Source organism: Acanthaster planci, unplaced genomic scaffold (genome assembly GCF_054643075.1).
Source record: "Acanthaster planci isolate LZ-2023a unplaced genomic scaffold, COTS_SCS Contig8, whole genome shotgun sequence".
In the NCBI taxonomy this organism is placed as follows: domain Eukaryota; kingdom Metazoa; phylum Echinodermata; class Asteroidea; order Valvatida; family Acanthasteridae; genus Acanthaster; species Acanthaster planci.
Genome location: NW_028257632.1, coordinates 233,150 through 246,916, shown reverse-complemented (window position 1 = coordinate 246,916; position 13,767 = coordinate 233,150). Strand labels below are relative to the sequence as shown.

The 13,767-nt window shown below is 43.2% G+C and overlaps 1 protein-coding gene across 5 annotated transcripts in view; it reads left to right on the top strand.

Annotated features, from left to right (window-relative positions):
• The window catches only part of LOC147795541 (uncharacterized), a 36,772-nt gene extending 24,016 nt beyond the window's left edge, over nt 1-12,756 (top strand). For 4 of the 5 annotated variants that reach the window (XM_087131677.1, XM_087131676.1, XM_087131674.1 and 1 more), the window contains 8 exons: nt 1,976-2,148; nt 2,847-3,013; nt 3,706-3,844; nt 4,794-4,879; nt 5,633-5,759; nt 8,525-8,626; nt 9,272-9,411; nt 9,894-12,756. In XM_087131677.1, coding sequence (XP_086987803.1) covers nt 1,976-2,148; nt 2,847-3,013; nt 3,706-3,844; nt 4,794-4,879; nt 5,633-5,759; nt 8,525-8,626; nt 9,272-9,411; nt 9,894-11,843 — 2,884 coding nt within the window. In that variant the 3' untranslated portion in view covers nt 11,844-12,756. The remainder of the gene's footprint in view (nt 1-1,975; nt 2,149-2,846; nt 3,014-3,705; nt 3,845-4,793; nt 4,880-5,632; nt 5,760-8,524; nt 8,627-9,271; nt 9,412-9,893) is intronic. The other variant, XM_087131675.1, reaches the window with a different exon arrangement.
• The last annotated feature ends 1,011 nt before the right edge of the window (nt 12,757-13,767 follow it).

Below are 13,767 nucleotides of genomic sequence, written 5' to 3'. Positions count from 1 at the left end.
TCTGCCAAATCAACTTTTCCGACCGGCACATATTCCCGACAAGAACCCAAATAAAATAGCATCTTGGTCGAGGGATCGATCGTGAAGATATGAAGATCGTGAAGAAACCGTAAAATTTCACTTTGCACTGCCATGCATATCGTCTGCGCACCAACGTACGTGCATATGCAACATATCTGGACCAAATATTAACGTGAACCAATAGGAGGCTTTGTTACGCGCAATGCACGTGTACATAGTGCATAACGAATCTTTCCATTGGTTGGAAGGCCACACATAGGCTTGCATATGCAACGCTCTCATCTCAGTGTGCGAAGATCGGAAAACCCCCTCTCCATGATGTACAGCGTTGTTTGTCCAGTTCCGCATTTTACCCAGTTCCACAACTTGAAAAGAAAATTTGGCTTAACTTTCAGAAAGACAAAATAGCAAATGACCCCATTCACACTTCGTTAAATTAAACACTTAAAAATCTGGCAGAAAAACAATTTCACATGTACTTGCAAAACTGACAATCGACTGTGACTGTTTTTCGCCGCGCCGACCACGGTTAGCAACATTCGGTGCATGTATTTTCTGCTCGATGTTGCATAAAACGATCACTGCGATCGTTTTTTAAACCAACGATCGCATCGCATTCGTTAATTGTTGTTTATCCCACGGTGAAAATATTAACTCCGCAATTTTTTTATTCAAAAGTAACAGCATGATTTTGCCTTTTCCGTAAACGAGTTCCGTATGGCAAGATACACGCGCTCAGTATGCACGTGACACATGGCCAAATGTGTCTGAAAAGCAAATGGCCAATCTACATTATGTTCATGTAGACTTTAAAATGACTGTTCAGAAAACCCCTGCACACATTTATGAATGTCGTTATCCCATATGCATACTGTACGAACTTTTGTACAAAGAAAATAAGGAAAATAGTCTGCCAAGATTTTGCATGTTTCGCCTTATTTTCAACACACAAAAAAAAATGAAAAATGATTTGAATAGCAATGAAAAATTATGGGCATCATAGAGATAGAAATTAATTCAATATTTAAGGGATTTACAGAATAAAATCAATATTTATTTCTACTCTTTTTTTTTCTAATTCAATTGCCCGTCTAAAATTATCACCTCATCCTAGTTACAAATTTTCAATTTTTTAAAGTAAATTTCAGACATGAGATCCCTAATTCTAGGCTGTGTATACACAGCTGAAAACACCCAGAAAGTGCTGTTTCCGGCCATCTGGGGGCTTTTAGATTCCAAAAATTTTCTGCTACACTCCGTGCCAACCGATGGTGGCGCTCCGCTTAGATAGTCCTGCCGGCACTAAAACCATCCTGGCCAGAACCCTGCTACCGATACTATTTTTGAGAGGCATGTACATGTAGTCAGAAGCAGAAGTGGCCTAAACAGTAGACGAGAATAGTGTGCACATGTGGTATAGCACTGTACCATGTGCTATGCTACTCCAGCACTACAACCCACCAGTCTACTCTGTTCATGGCATTCACAGTCGCTTATCGCCCTGTCATGCGAGAATCACGTTTCAAAAACTCAAGTAAAAACACATCCACAACAACTCGGTTTTTGCGATCTTGTATTTATTATCGCAACAAGCATTATATATTTTGATCTAAGTTTTAACAGGTAGGCTTATTCTGAATTTTTCACCAGTCCACCGGGCAACCAAGGAACCAAGTTTAGGTAGCCCGGAGCATTTTTCGCTAGAAGTTTTATGCCGGGCTGGTACTATTTCAAGGCCTGCGTCTGGTGTATTAGCTGTAGAGACTTTTTCAGCATGAGAATCAACATACATGCAAAAGCCGTGGCTTATATTCCAAAGCTTACGATACATTCATTGTACCTAGGGACATCCTTACATGCCCTAGGTTTCTAGATGGCACTCGCTCAAAACAACAAAAGATAGAATGTTGTTTTTCAAATCACCATCACATTGTCTTTGATATCATTATACCAGCAGTGGAGAAGTTTGGAAGGAATGCTGTTCCCCTGATTGCCATGTATGCGGTGCCACCAGCTGTAAATGCAAGTGTAAGCCATGCTATCGTTGTGACTACCGCGTCAGAACAACCAATGAGTGGAACATGGTGGCAGATTCTACAAAAAAATGCTTCAACACCCTTACAGACAGTAAGTAGAGTCCATGTCAGCTCATTTTGAACTTGTTTTGTTTGTTTCTTGGATGCATTACTGGGTAAACAAATTCAGCATCCCTTCATTTTTATGCCTTGCTGGCATAGCTGAAGAAGCATGTGGCGTTTGCCTTGTCCTTCCATGTGTGAGTATGATCTGATGAACTGGTGCTTTGTGGAGGCCCAAGAGAGTAGGATAAAAGGTCTCCACAAGAAATTTGCTGTTTGTTTCTGTCCCTTTGTACATGTACATGTGTTGAGATGGGAGCATTGAGAGGAGCAACTGCTTGCATATTCTGAGTTGTAGTGATACCAAACCACTTGGCACAACACAAAACATCAGACTGAAATCAAATCACATTCATCGTGATGTGAGTCATGATATAGTAATACAGTCCTATTGATTCATTTATAAAGTGCAAATTCTTCACGTAACCTGAACAAATGAACAAATGGGAAGCATGGCTAATTTTGGGGAGCCTTGGCAAAAGCAGGGCACCTGCCAATATGGCGTCCAATTAGTCTACATGTAGCTTTTAACAGGTTGTTGTCAGCTGTTTTGGGGTAGGGATTTTTTTTTTATGCTTACTTCTTTGGCCATAAATTTACAAAACAGTATTTTCTGCTTGTCAGCTTCATGAAGTTGGGTGTTGTTCAATGGATCCAAAATCGTGCATCTTTCCTGTTGTTTCTTAGGCAAGTTGCATCCCCCAAGCCAGCTAAGCGTTTCCAACCATTCCGACTCCAGGCTCCTCCTGTCTTGGCGTCCTCCAGATGAGCTCTCCGACCCAGGGGTCATTACCTACATCGTAGAGTACAGGTGGGAAGGTACCCCAGCCAATGAAAGCTGGTATAAGAAGCAGGTACGGGTAAATTGCATTGCATTTGTGTGGTGAATTGAGCTGGAAACTCCCACCGTGGCAAGTTGTAGTGAATCTTGGACTTTCGCCCTGCTAGACGTGTATCATAACACTGTATACTCGATGTTTGCACCTGAAGGTTTGTGGAAAAAACCACAAGTGTACCCGGGTGAGACTCGAATCCACGACCTCCTGCTTACTAGTGCAGATGTCTTAACTACTCGACCACCGAGCTTGCCGGTGTCGGCTTGCTGGTTCGACTCAGACGTAGCAGCGGTTAACGAGAACAACTATTTCTAAGAATGGATATACACCAAGGAGATGTTAATCAATCTTGGACTTTTGCCCTGCTCGATGTGTACCATAGACATCTGCACTAGCAGGAGGTTGTGGGTTCGAGTCCCACCCAAGTACGCTTGTGGTTTTTTCACAAGCCTATGGGAGCAAACACTGAGTATACAATGTTATGATGCATGTTGGGCAGGGCAAAAGTCCAAGATTGATTAACATCTCCCCGGCGCAAATCCATCCTTGGAAATACAAGTTGTCATCTCCCATCACCTGCCCATTGCCTTATTTTATATTTAAACAAAATTTGCCCGTCAGTACAAACCCAACTGGCATGCCCGTCTCCCAAAATGTCTTGACAGCATACTGTGAATGGTTTGTTAACCTCAATTCTGTGTATTAACAAGACCGAGAAAGGAACAGTGAAGTACACTCTCGTGGGTTTGGGTCATCCATACGGCTTGTACAAAGTCAGAGTGAAGGCGCAACGTCCAACCATTGAAAGCAACTATTCAGAAGTGGCCGAAGGGCGTACCACTGAAGGAGGTAAGACCACCATTCACTCGCAGTGCTTTGTGATACTGTGGAAGGGGGAACCAGGACAGGGGATGGTCTGTCATCCACGTCTGACATTTTAGGAACCACGTCTGATTAATGCCATTTGCAGCAGAAATGTGTTGATTTGCTTCAGCTGACTTGTCAGACCAGACTGGGTCCTGCACTGAGTGGAGTTGATTGTCTTTAGAACCTTAGCTGGCCACCCACTACGTGGAAGTCAACCCGAATCTTTATTACATTATCTTTTTTCAAATGTTCACAGTTTGAGAGAAACACGTATAGCAAGTACATGGAACTGTACACCAAAAGAAGTGAGGAGCGACTCTAACCTACATGTACATGTAATCATAGGGACACCTGTACAGGCCATTCCATGACATTTGTTTCCGTCCAAATTAGGCACTCGCAATTACATGTACATGTACATTGCAAGTAATTTAAAGTAATAGTGCCCAGTCGGGCACTTTGCTGAAAATATGTGACTCTTTAGAATGCCTTCAGTTGTAATCCCTGAAAAGTTCCTTTTTGTATTTTGCACAGAGGTACATGCATGTAATGAAATTTGTGGGCTGGTGTAATTAGGTCACTTTTGTACATCAGTGTCCCCCTCGGGCCTGTGGGTGACCACTGACCAGAGGTCAGTCAAATGAGCGGAAATGGGAACTTCTTATCAAAGTCCCTCTGGGTGTTTGGATGTGCAGTCATGACCTCATTGACATACCATTTGTATATACTGTGTCATATCCTCAGTAGTGTTAGCTTTTCAGAATGTTCCTACAAACTTAAGAAGGAGCGAGGGGAAAAAAATACACATGTATGAGTAGCAGGTACATGTACATGATCTTCTTTGCCAACTTGGGTTTTTTGGGGTTTGTTATGATTTTTTTGCTTGTACTTTTCATATTTTTAAAATTAACATTCTTGGTTTTCTTCAAAGTCCCTCGAGATCTGCCAAAAAATTTCAGATGCGTCGACAAACCGAATCCTAACAGCAACAGGAGGCAAGTGCAGCTCTCTTGGAAGGTGGGTCATTGGAAATCTTGCCAAAAAAAGAAGATACCCCAGCCTTGGATGGAAGTGAAACATTTCCAACTGAATCGAAAACTGTTCAATTACTTTTTTGTTTTTGTTTTGGCTGTGTTTGTGGCGTGTTTTATTTTTTGATAATATCTTAGCAAATTTAAATCTTTGATACCAAATGGTTGATACCATTGGAGCAATAGCGTAACATTTTCCCATTTGGCACAGTACGTGTTGTACTTGTGGTTTGGGCCAATGAATGCCTTCATTTTTTAGCTTATATCAAGTAATGTAATTTCCGAATGGCTAAAATTTTCTTGTGTTTTTCTTGCTTTGGTACAAAAATGCCTGTATTTGTAACCTACTCTGTAAAAATGAGTCACAAGTCTCTGTGGCTCTCTTTGATTTTTACTTGGTCCTATGAGGAATTTGAGCTCTTTGTTTTGATGTGTCACTCAGTTTGGTACACAATGTTACATAAAAATGGACTTACGTACAGTAGATACTAAAATGTTGAAGATTCCTATTGCTTTAAACACTGCGCAAGATTCTTTCAAAGGCCTTTATCTCCAAAGTGGCTTTAGTGACATGACTCTTTTTCACAGAGAGGGTCACAGTTAATTATTGAGGTGGGTTTTCCATTTGGGTGTGTTTTGGGAGTGGGGGAGGGTGTTTGTGGTCAATCGCATTTCTTTATATTGGCCCTGCAAATGAAATACATGTAACAGCGGACATGCTATGATTTTGATACCACAGCCCCTGTCAAATGAGTTCAAACTAAATGGGGAGTTGCTCGGATACCTCATCTCATACACCAGCAGGGATGGAGGCAAGCCGACGACACTGAGTGTAGGCGTGAATGTCACCAACTACACAGTCTATGGTGAGCTGATGTGGGATACTAGACTTAACCCTTACCTTCCCCAACCAGCAAAACTCCAACACTGGGGTCTGTTAGAATCAGGATGATTACTTCACTCGTAAACTGACTGTGATTTGCGTGGGATTAGGCATACCGCAAATAAAGCAGAGTCTAGCTGTTTATGTGCACAGTTTACTATTCGGTGTTGGAATTTCAAAGGATGAGGAAGGTTGCTAGTAAGTTGCTCTAGGAAGTTAGGGCTAATGTGCCTTCTGCTTAAAGCTTACAGTCCTACCTGTGGCAGATCCAAAGGATAGAGACAAGCCTCATATTCCAAAGTGCTTCAGTGTTTGCCTTTAGAAAGCATTCTAGGCTCTGTTCACACTGCAGTGGTAGGCATCCTCACATTTGGAGGAATGCCAAGGGGATGTTTTCTATTGGTCTTTCCAGTGGGGCACTACACTGTGAAAGGGGGTTGTTTAGTAAACTGCCTGGCCACAGAGTTAGGTTTTTGTTTTTCTTTTTGAGTCTTTGCTGATCAGATGATTCATCTTCCCTTGCACGGTGTGCATTGCTTTTTTGTTACTGGAAACAGTTACTCATACATTGAAAAACAGTGCAACCGAGAATTGCAGTTACAGGCAGTATTGCATCATGAAATGAAATACGATGCATTTTTCAGTTGTGGTTGATAAATGACACTGATTGAATGTGGGAATTTAGCCCTTCTAACCGCGCCCTTGCCTGCTGATGCAGTGCAAGAGGAAACTCGGTGTTTACCCTGTTACCTTTATACAGTAACTACAGGTAAGTGAACCTTCCAGGGCTCGCGAAATTTTTAAAAATGTAGTTGCCCTTCGGGCACAGGAGTCTACGTGCGTAACAGATTTGTACGTGATGTAATGGGTTCGCCAACTTTGTGGCGTGGAGGGATTTGTGGTCGATGGCTCGCTGGGCACCAAAGTCAAGTCAAAATTTATGCAGGCTACCATGTTGATGCACTGATATTCTAATATATAAACAAATCCCCTTTAAAATTAGATTTTCTTTACTAGAAAATATGGTTGTTACAATGGTTTTGGCAGAGAAATGGGTTTACGCTTGACTACGCTTTATGTGTAAAGAAAATTTTGAAGTGATCCAGAACTGGCTAAACCGATCCAGAACTAGGAAAAGTGTCGTCGTCATGTTTGTCGATCTTGTAAGACAAATTCAAAGCTCAAAATTTGAAAATGTACATGTACAAGGTAGACCTCTGCTCCCATTTCATTGGAATTTGATGATAATTGAGCTGTAATATGACTGAATATAGTTTTAGCGATCCGGAACAAGGAAAAAGACTGAATGCAGACACCTTTGGTTCATGCCAATGATTTGACCGTACGTACCATGGTGCACCTACCCAAACATGTACAGTCATTCAACATCAAGGTTAGGATGTCGCTCTGTTTTTTGCAGTCTTTTTTTGCGATCTTTTTTCAGTGCACGGTGCTGAAATGTCCAAAACCCCGGGCAAAAAAATGTGTTGCCGAAAACAGGTGCTTGCCCACCAGGCTGGCAGCCTGGAACATTTGGTCGCCCAACAAAATAGTTTGGTTCTCCTGGGACGTCGGACTACCGATTCTGCGAGCCCTGCCTTCATTACACAATGTGGGCATTGCATGCAGCACATAGTTTAATGCTGTGAAACCAGGGGGCCCAATTAAGTCTGCTGTTGGTGCCACGCTTTTGTGTGTCATTGGTTCTACTCCATTCTAGGCACTACTACCAATTCCACAGTGCTGGTAAGCGCTGCAGCCAGGTGTTTCATGTTGATGCATGGCTGCCGCACAATGGGTACTAGATTGTTTTCAGCTCTTCCAACCGGTACATGAATATTGAAACTTAAAGAGAGAAGCAAACTGTGGTATCTGTTCTGGCCCTAGAGTGTTTGAAGGTCCCCGATTTCTTTCATGGGCCTCAAGCATTAGATGGGGTAATCCAGCCATGAGCAAAACCAATCCATCAGCTACAACTAGAAGTCATTTGTCACTGAGGTGGTGCCACGCTCATCAACCCATTGTGTTTGTTTGGTAACTTGAAGGTGGGCATGCGTTTGAGCAAGCTGGAAATGTGGCAGTTGTTAAAGTGGCGCAGAGTCCTTTTTTTTCAATCTCCTTTACAAGTGACTACACCATGTATTTGCATGCATCACTGACCAGTAGCATTCATTAGTGTTGTAGTCAAGTACTTTACGAGCATCAAGTATTTTTAGCCAATTATTGAACTGATTAGGACTAGGGAGTAATGCTGGAGTACATGAGCCTTTGTTGGTACATGCACAGGGGTAAGACTTCAGACACTCCGGTTTTGTAAAAGTGAAGTTTTAAAGAGAAAAATACTTGAACAGTACTCAGCCAAGTACTTATCAAGTTCATTTGTCATAAAAACTTAATTTTTTTGAAATAGTGATGTTCTGAAGTCATCATCTTATTTTGTAATCTTACTTTTGTGCATCTACCAGTACCATCTGATGTCCATGGACTCCAGCTTTATTCCCACCCAGCCAGCTCAATATTTGGCAGAGAGCTTGGTACTCGACGAGTACTCGGGTACAACACTGGCACTCACAGACTGATAATACATTACTCAGTGCTGGTTGCATCGTTTCATTGGTTTCAATGCTGAGTTGTTTCAGTTGCTGTGTCCCACCACCCTTACAGAGCAGAGATGTTGGTGTTTAATTGTGACAGGGGAATTAGTCTACAGGCTGCATGTCTCATAAAAAAAATCATATTTGTCCACAGACCTGCAAAAAGACCAGTACTACTACTTCCACGTACAGGCACGCAACTCCATGGGAACATCTGTAAAGAAGTCATCGTGCAGTAGAATCAACGCCGTAACGCGTGAGTTAAAACTTGAGGGAGGAGACAGATAATCTTTCCATAACACATAAGGGCAGACAGGACAGAGTCCAGTTAAAAGCCTCTAACCACTTCTTACTGAATAGGTCTGAGGCGATCAAGGACCAGTAGTCAACTACTGGTTTTTTTTGTGATGTACCTAGCATGTGTGCAGTGAAGTTGAAGTGCGTGTGACTTCAGTCAACCATCATTTAGACTTTTAAGGAGAAGTAGTGGAAGTAGGATGGGCAAAAGACCAGTGACATACTTGCTAGTACATTTCCTGCCTTTACATCTTTTTTTTTTCATATACTTGTGCTATTAAAACCAGCTGTTACAGCCAGCGATGTGACCGACCTTGGTAGGTTGCTCATTCATAGTGGACTAGACTAGTCCAGCTGTCTTCAAATAGCATGCACCTGATCAGAGTTGGTGGAGTTACGGTTAACTCTGGTCCTTGATCGGACTTGCCCATGCAAGGATATGCCGTCACCACGCAGTGTTACAGCTGCCGAGCTCTACCTGAGCTCAATCCTGCAAAGACTTCTGGAACATCCCGGTGGATGTCAAAAGATGTGGAACGGCCGGGGCTAATTCGTCCATTGGCTGTCACATGGCTGATCCGTCTTTTTTTCCCTCCCTTTTTAGCTGAGCCAATTTCTGTTGGACTTGTAGTTGGTGTGTGTTCTGCCTTCCTCATGGCCGTTGTGCTTGTGGTGATCATCTTCTGTCGTATCAAGAAGTCGATTCGCAAATTTCCAGCTATCAGGCCCCCATCACTGCTTCGGGTGAGCACACATTTGTCTTACACAGTTTAATTAAGCAGTCATCAAACTAAAGATGAGCTTGATAGGTGTGTACGACTGAGCACTAGCACTCTTGTGCAAGTCCGACTTCGGCCCCTCAATCTTACCTATACTAGATTCATTAGTGTGCCGATGTCTGCTCAGTAACAGTAAAGTGCCCATATTTTTGTTCAGACCTTCATGATTTGTTGCATACATTATACCAGGGGCTGGTTGCCACCCACTCCAAGAAATGCCAAGTGCCAATAGTGCCAGTTGTTTGATAAGCAACTGGGTTTCATTTGTGTGAAAACATTGATTGCATTTTTTTCCAAACAATGGAAAGCGACAGATGGTGGAATTTCCCATGTGAGTTTTGGCTCCTTGCAGACTGTTGCTGTGTCCCCTTTTTAGGTATATATTTTAAAGAAAAGAGACTTCCAAAAGAAAATGTCAAAAGTATTTGTCCAATTATTGCTTCACAGGCAGAGAATGATTACTTATCAGAAAACAGAAACCATATCATGGTCAGGGAACCGGAAGAGTTTGATGACCTCATCCCCTGTCAGCTGTTTGTCGATCTTGGACCAAAGGAGAAGGACATGGTTGACATCGACATCATAACCGATGGCTTTGACATTGGTGACAAGCCACGGGGCACTGTTGACTTGCAAAATGACGTCACCAACTTTGACGACCACCCATTGCTGAGCTTCAAGGGTGACCCAATGCTCAGTGATGCACCCCTGGCTTCAGAGCCTCTCCTGCCCAGCCCCAGGCGAGAGGAGGACCCATCGTCCGGGGAGGAGTATAATGGGGCTGGGCCAAGCAGCCCAGTCAGTGTGGGGAGCGGGGGAAGCTACCTGCACATCCGGGATGATGATGAACTGACCTACTCCTGCATGACCAAAGACGGTCTGTCCCCAGTTCAAAAGGAGGACATCGAAGGTCAGAGGGTCAGGGGTGAAAGTTCACAAGCATCAGCCCCAAGACCCCAAGTGGATGGACTGCCCCTACTGCTTTGGAGGCAAGAAAGCTCAAACCCCGACGATGATTATCCAGGGGATGGAGATGCCATTGATTCATATTTGCAGATGTCGAGATCTGTACCTCCTTGTACAGGACCGAGACCTGTGAGGGAAGATCCTGGAAGAGACAGAGCCTCCTCCCAGGGAGCAGAGCTCTCAAAGGCACCTTCAAAAGGTGCCAAGGGCAAGGAACGGGGAGACTCGGCAGGGGCCAGTTGTGTCAACGATGGCACCGTATTGGACTATGTCCAGCAAGGGTTCGTTCCTGGGGCAGCAGCTTCTAGTGACAGAATGTACAGCCCTTCTGAGAGTCCTGCCGATGCCTACAGTCAGATGGGACTGCATGGAGGGGCCAGAGCCACTGCCGCACTGTGCGACAGCACGGGAAGCAGTAGTCAGGACTCAGCTGGCCCCTCTCAGAGTCAGGCCAGACAGGAGACAGGAGGGGCTGAGGCAACAAGAGGACAAGGGAGCAGGTCAGAGGAGGATGTAAATGGGGCAGGAATTGATTCTTATGTCCACAGTGCCTTTGATCGGCCACATGTGAGGGCATCACAGGAACCTTCGCAATGTACTGTGGACTCATCAAATTCCCCACGAGACAGAGCCTCATTGGTGTCCCTTGGAGCCACAGCACCTTGTGCACCGCCAGTCTCTGAAACCACACCTACCAACAAGCCCCCAGGAGCCCCAAATATTGCCAGGACTCAAAGTGCAGATGCCCTCTCTGACGACAGTGAAGAAGGGGCACTGAACTATGTGAGGGTCGGTTTAGACTCTGACGGTATTGATGTGGAAAGCATGAATGGAGTTGAGCCGGCCAATGTGAATGGATATGTCGTCCAGGGAATGTTACCCAACATGTCAGTTCCTCCGATGGCTCGAAACGTTGCAGGTGAGGCAATGCACAGTGCTGCACCTTCTGGCTATGTCGATCAAGCACACCTATCGAATCTCTCCCCACCACCCTCTGCGCAGCCTGCTACACACAGCGACCACATCCACATGAACGGAACAGTGGGCGGCAGCAGTGGTGGTGGCTACATAACAGCGGCACAAATGAGCAACATTGCGCCACTGGATCCTGAAGTGGCCTTTGCAGAGGAAAGCCCCTCGAACAACAACAACAACAACCGTGGACAGGAGAATGTTGTAGCTGAACCCTTAGTGCTACAGAATGAATCTAGGCTTGAAACTGACAACCTGGCGAATGTGACACAGCAAGAAGCCACAGGGTTGCTTTCTGGGAATCTGGGCGTTGTCCCCAGCACCGCCATCACCGATGATGGGGTAGTGCCCAATGGGCCAGTTGGTCCTGGTAGTTACGTGACCACTGACCAACTTACCAATCTTCCCCTCCGAAGTCCACAACCAAACTGCCATGCGAACAGAGATGCTGGAAAATAGTATACATGTACAAGTATTGACAGCTTTATTTCATCTTGGGAGAAACAGAACACTCCATGGGTCACCGTTTTACGCCCCATGAGGTAAAGAAGTCAGTATTTGTTTTATAACGCCTCATATACAGGTGCTGCTTGATCTTAGCAATGACTAATTAATTTAGCCTTCACATAATTAAATGAAATACCGTTTGAATATTTGTTTAATATTCACCAGCAATTTTCCAAACTATCTCTGCACAGAATGTTTGAAACTAGCTCTTTATTATCAGACTTGGAAAGATGCACAACATGCTCATCTGTATGTAATACACAAAAGCTTTTGCTGTTCGTAGAGTATTTTGGTTATTACAAGTATGGTTCTTTTGGCCATGCACAACAATATAGTGAATACCATGTGACTAGTTCTTAGCCAATAAAGATGCAGTCTGTGAGTGAGATGTTATAACAAGGACCAAGTGTGGTATCACGATTAAGGCACTAGAGTACCTGGCCATCTTATCGTAAATGATTGTAAATATGTATCCAGAGAAACTGAATGACAGTGCAAGAATTTTGAGGGAGTTTTAGACTCGTTTGTTGGACCAATTCCTGTTTTTATCATGTAATCAGATAGGATAAAATCTTTTGAACCAGAAATGTGATGTTACAGTACAGACAATTTTAAGAACCAGGGCATCATTTTGCTTGAGTAGTACCATCCCAGTAGCAAGTAGTGCTGAGGATGAACATTGTTACAAACTTGACATTTTATTGGCATTCAAAACTGTTTAAATTATATTCTCATGTCCGATGTACATATTTGTATAAAATTATTGGCATTTCATTTTTGGCTTCTGTTATTCTCAAGGGCGGATGTGGGGTCAATGGGGTCATGGTACTCCCACATTAAAGAAGCAAACAATTGTTTTTTTGAAGTGAAAGGCAATTTTGTGATTTCCTGTCCCCTCCTTCAGAAGCATATACAAAGCACCAAATGTAGCCTCAACCTGTAGAAAGGCCATGAAAGGTTGCAGAAAAAATGAGAATTTTGGGGCTCTTATCCCCAATAAAATTCCCCCCCCCCAAAAAAAAAAATGGTTTGGATCCACTTGGCTCTTCTACCTGTTTTGTAATGTTCGGTCAGACTCTATGTACATGTATTTTGTATCCCTCAGTACGGAAAAAGCAATTGCCACACAAACTGTATCTTTAATGCTGTGTATATGTGATTGTAATGATAGATATGACGAGAATCCCAGCCTTCAACATTACTTTTGAGCTTTGGATGTATAAAGTTGGCTTCATATGTGTTTATTGAAGACATTAACGAAATGCTCGCTCTCATTGGGGTTTTTTAATTAAGGAGTTCTTAATTTGTGTGCACAACGTGTTTCCAACTTCGACGACCTGTCCCCCACTTTTTCCCTATATCCTGGTCAAACGAATCTCTATCTATCCTACTTCGGACAATAGAATTTTGCCTCTAGTACATGAAGACTTTGAAATGTTTCTCTGATTGCAAAACGTCTTCCTGGTGGTTAAGTAATTACCATAACGTGTCTCACAGTTGTACATTTATTAATATACATGTATTTAGCCTTTGTATATATTGGAGGAGTTTATTCTAGAAGCTTTTATTGTACATTAAGCTACAGTGGAACCGTGCCAAAACTATCGTCGTGATTCTGAGAAATGTTTGCCATAGGCCTACTGCTATTTGGAAAACGATTAGCAGTATTGTCAACATTTCTTTATTCGAATGAGAGGAATGTGTGGTTTGACACAACGTTTTGTTGTCATTAGCAAGAAATGCTCCCTTGTACGCTGGGGATCTGCCCTGTATTGTTGTTTTCAAGTTCATTTCCTCATAGATATTCACATCTGAATCAGCTGCCCAAAATAGAGTACGGAGTTCTGAGTTTTGATTACTCTCCAATGATACAGTC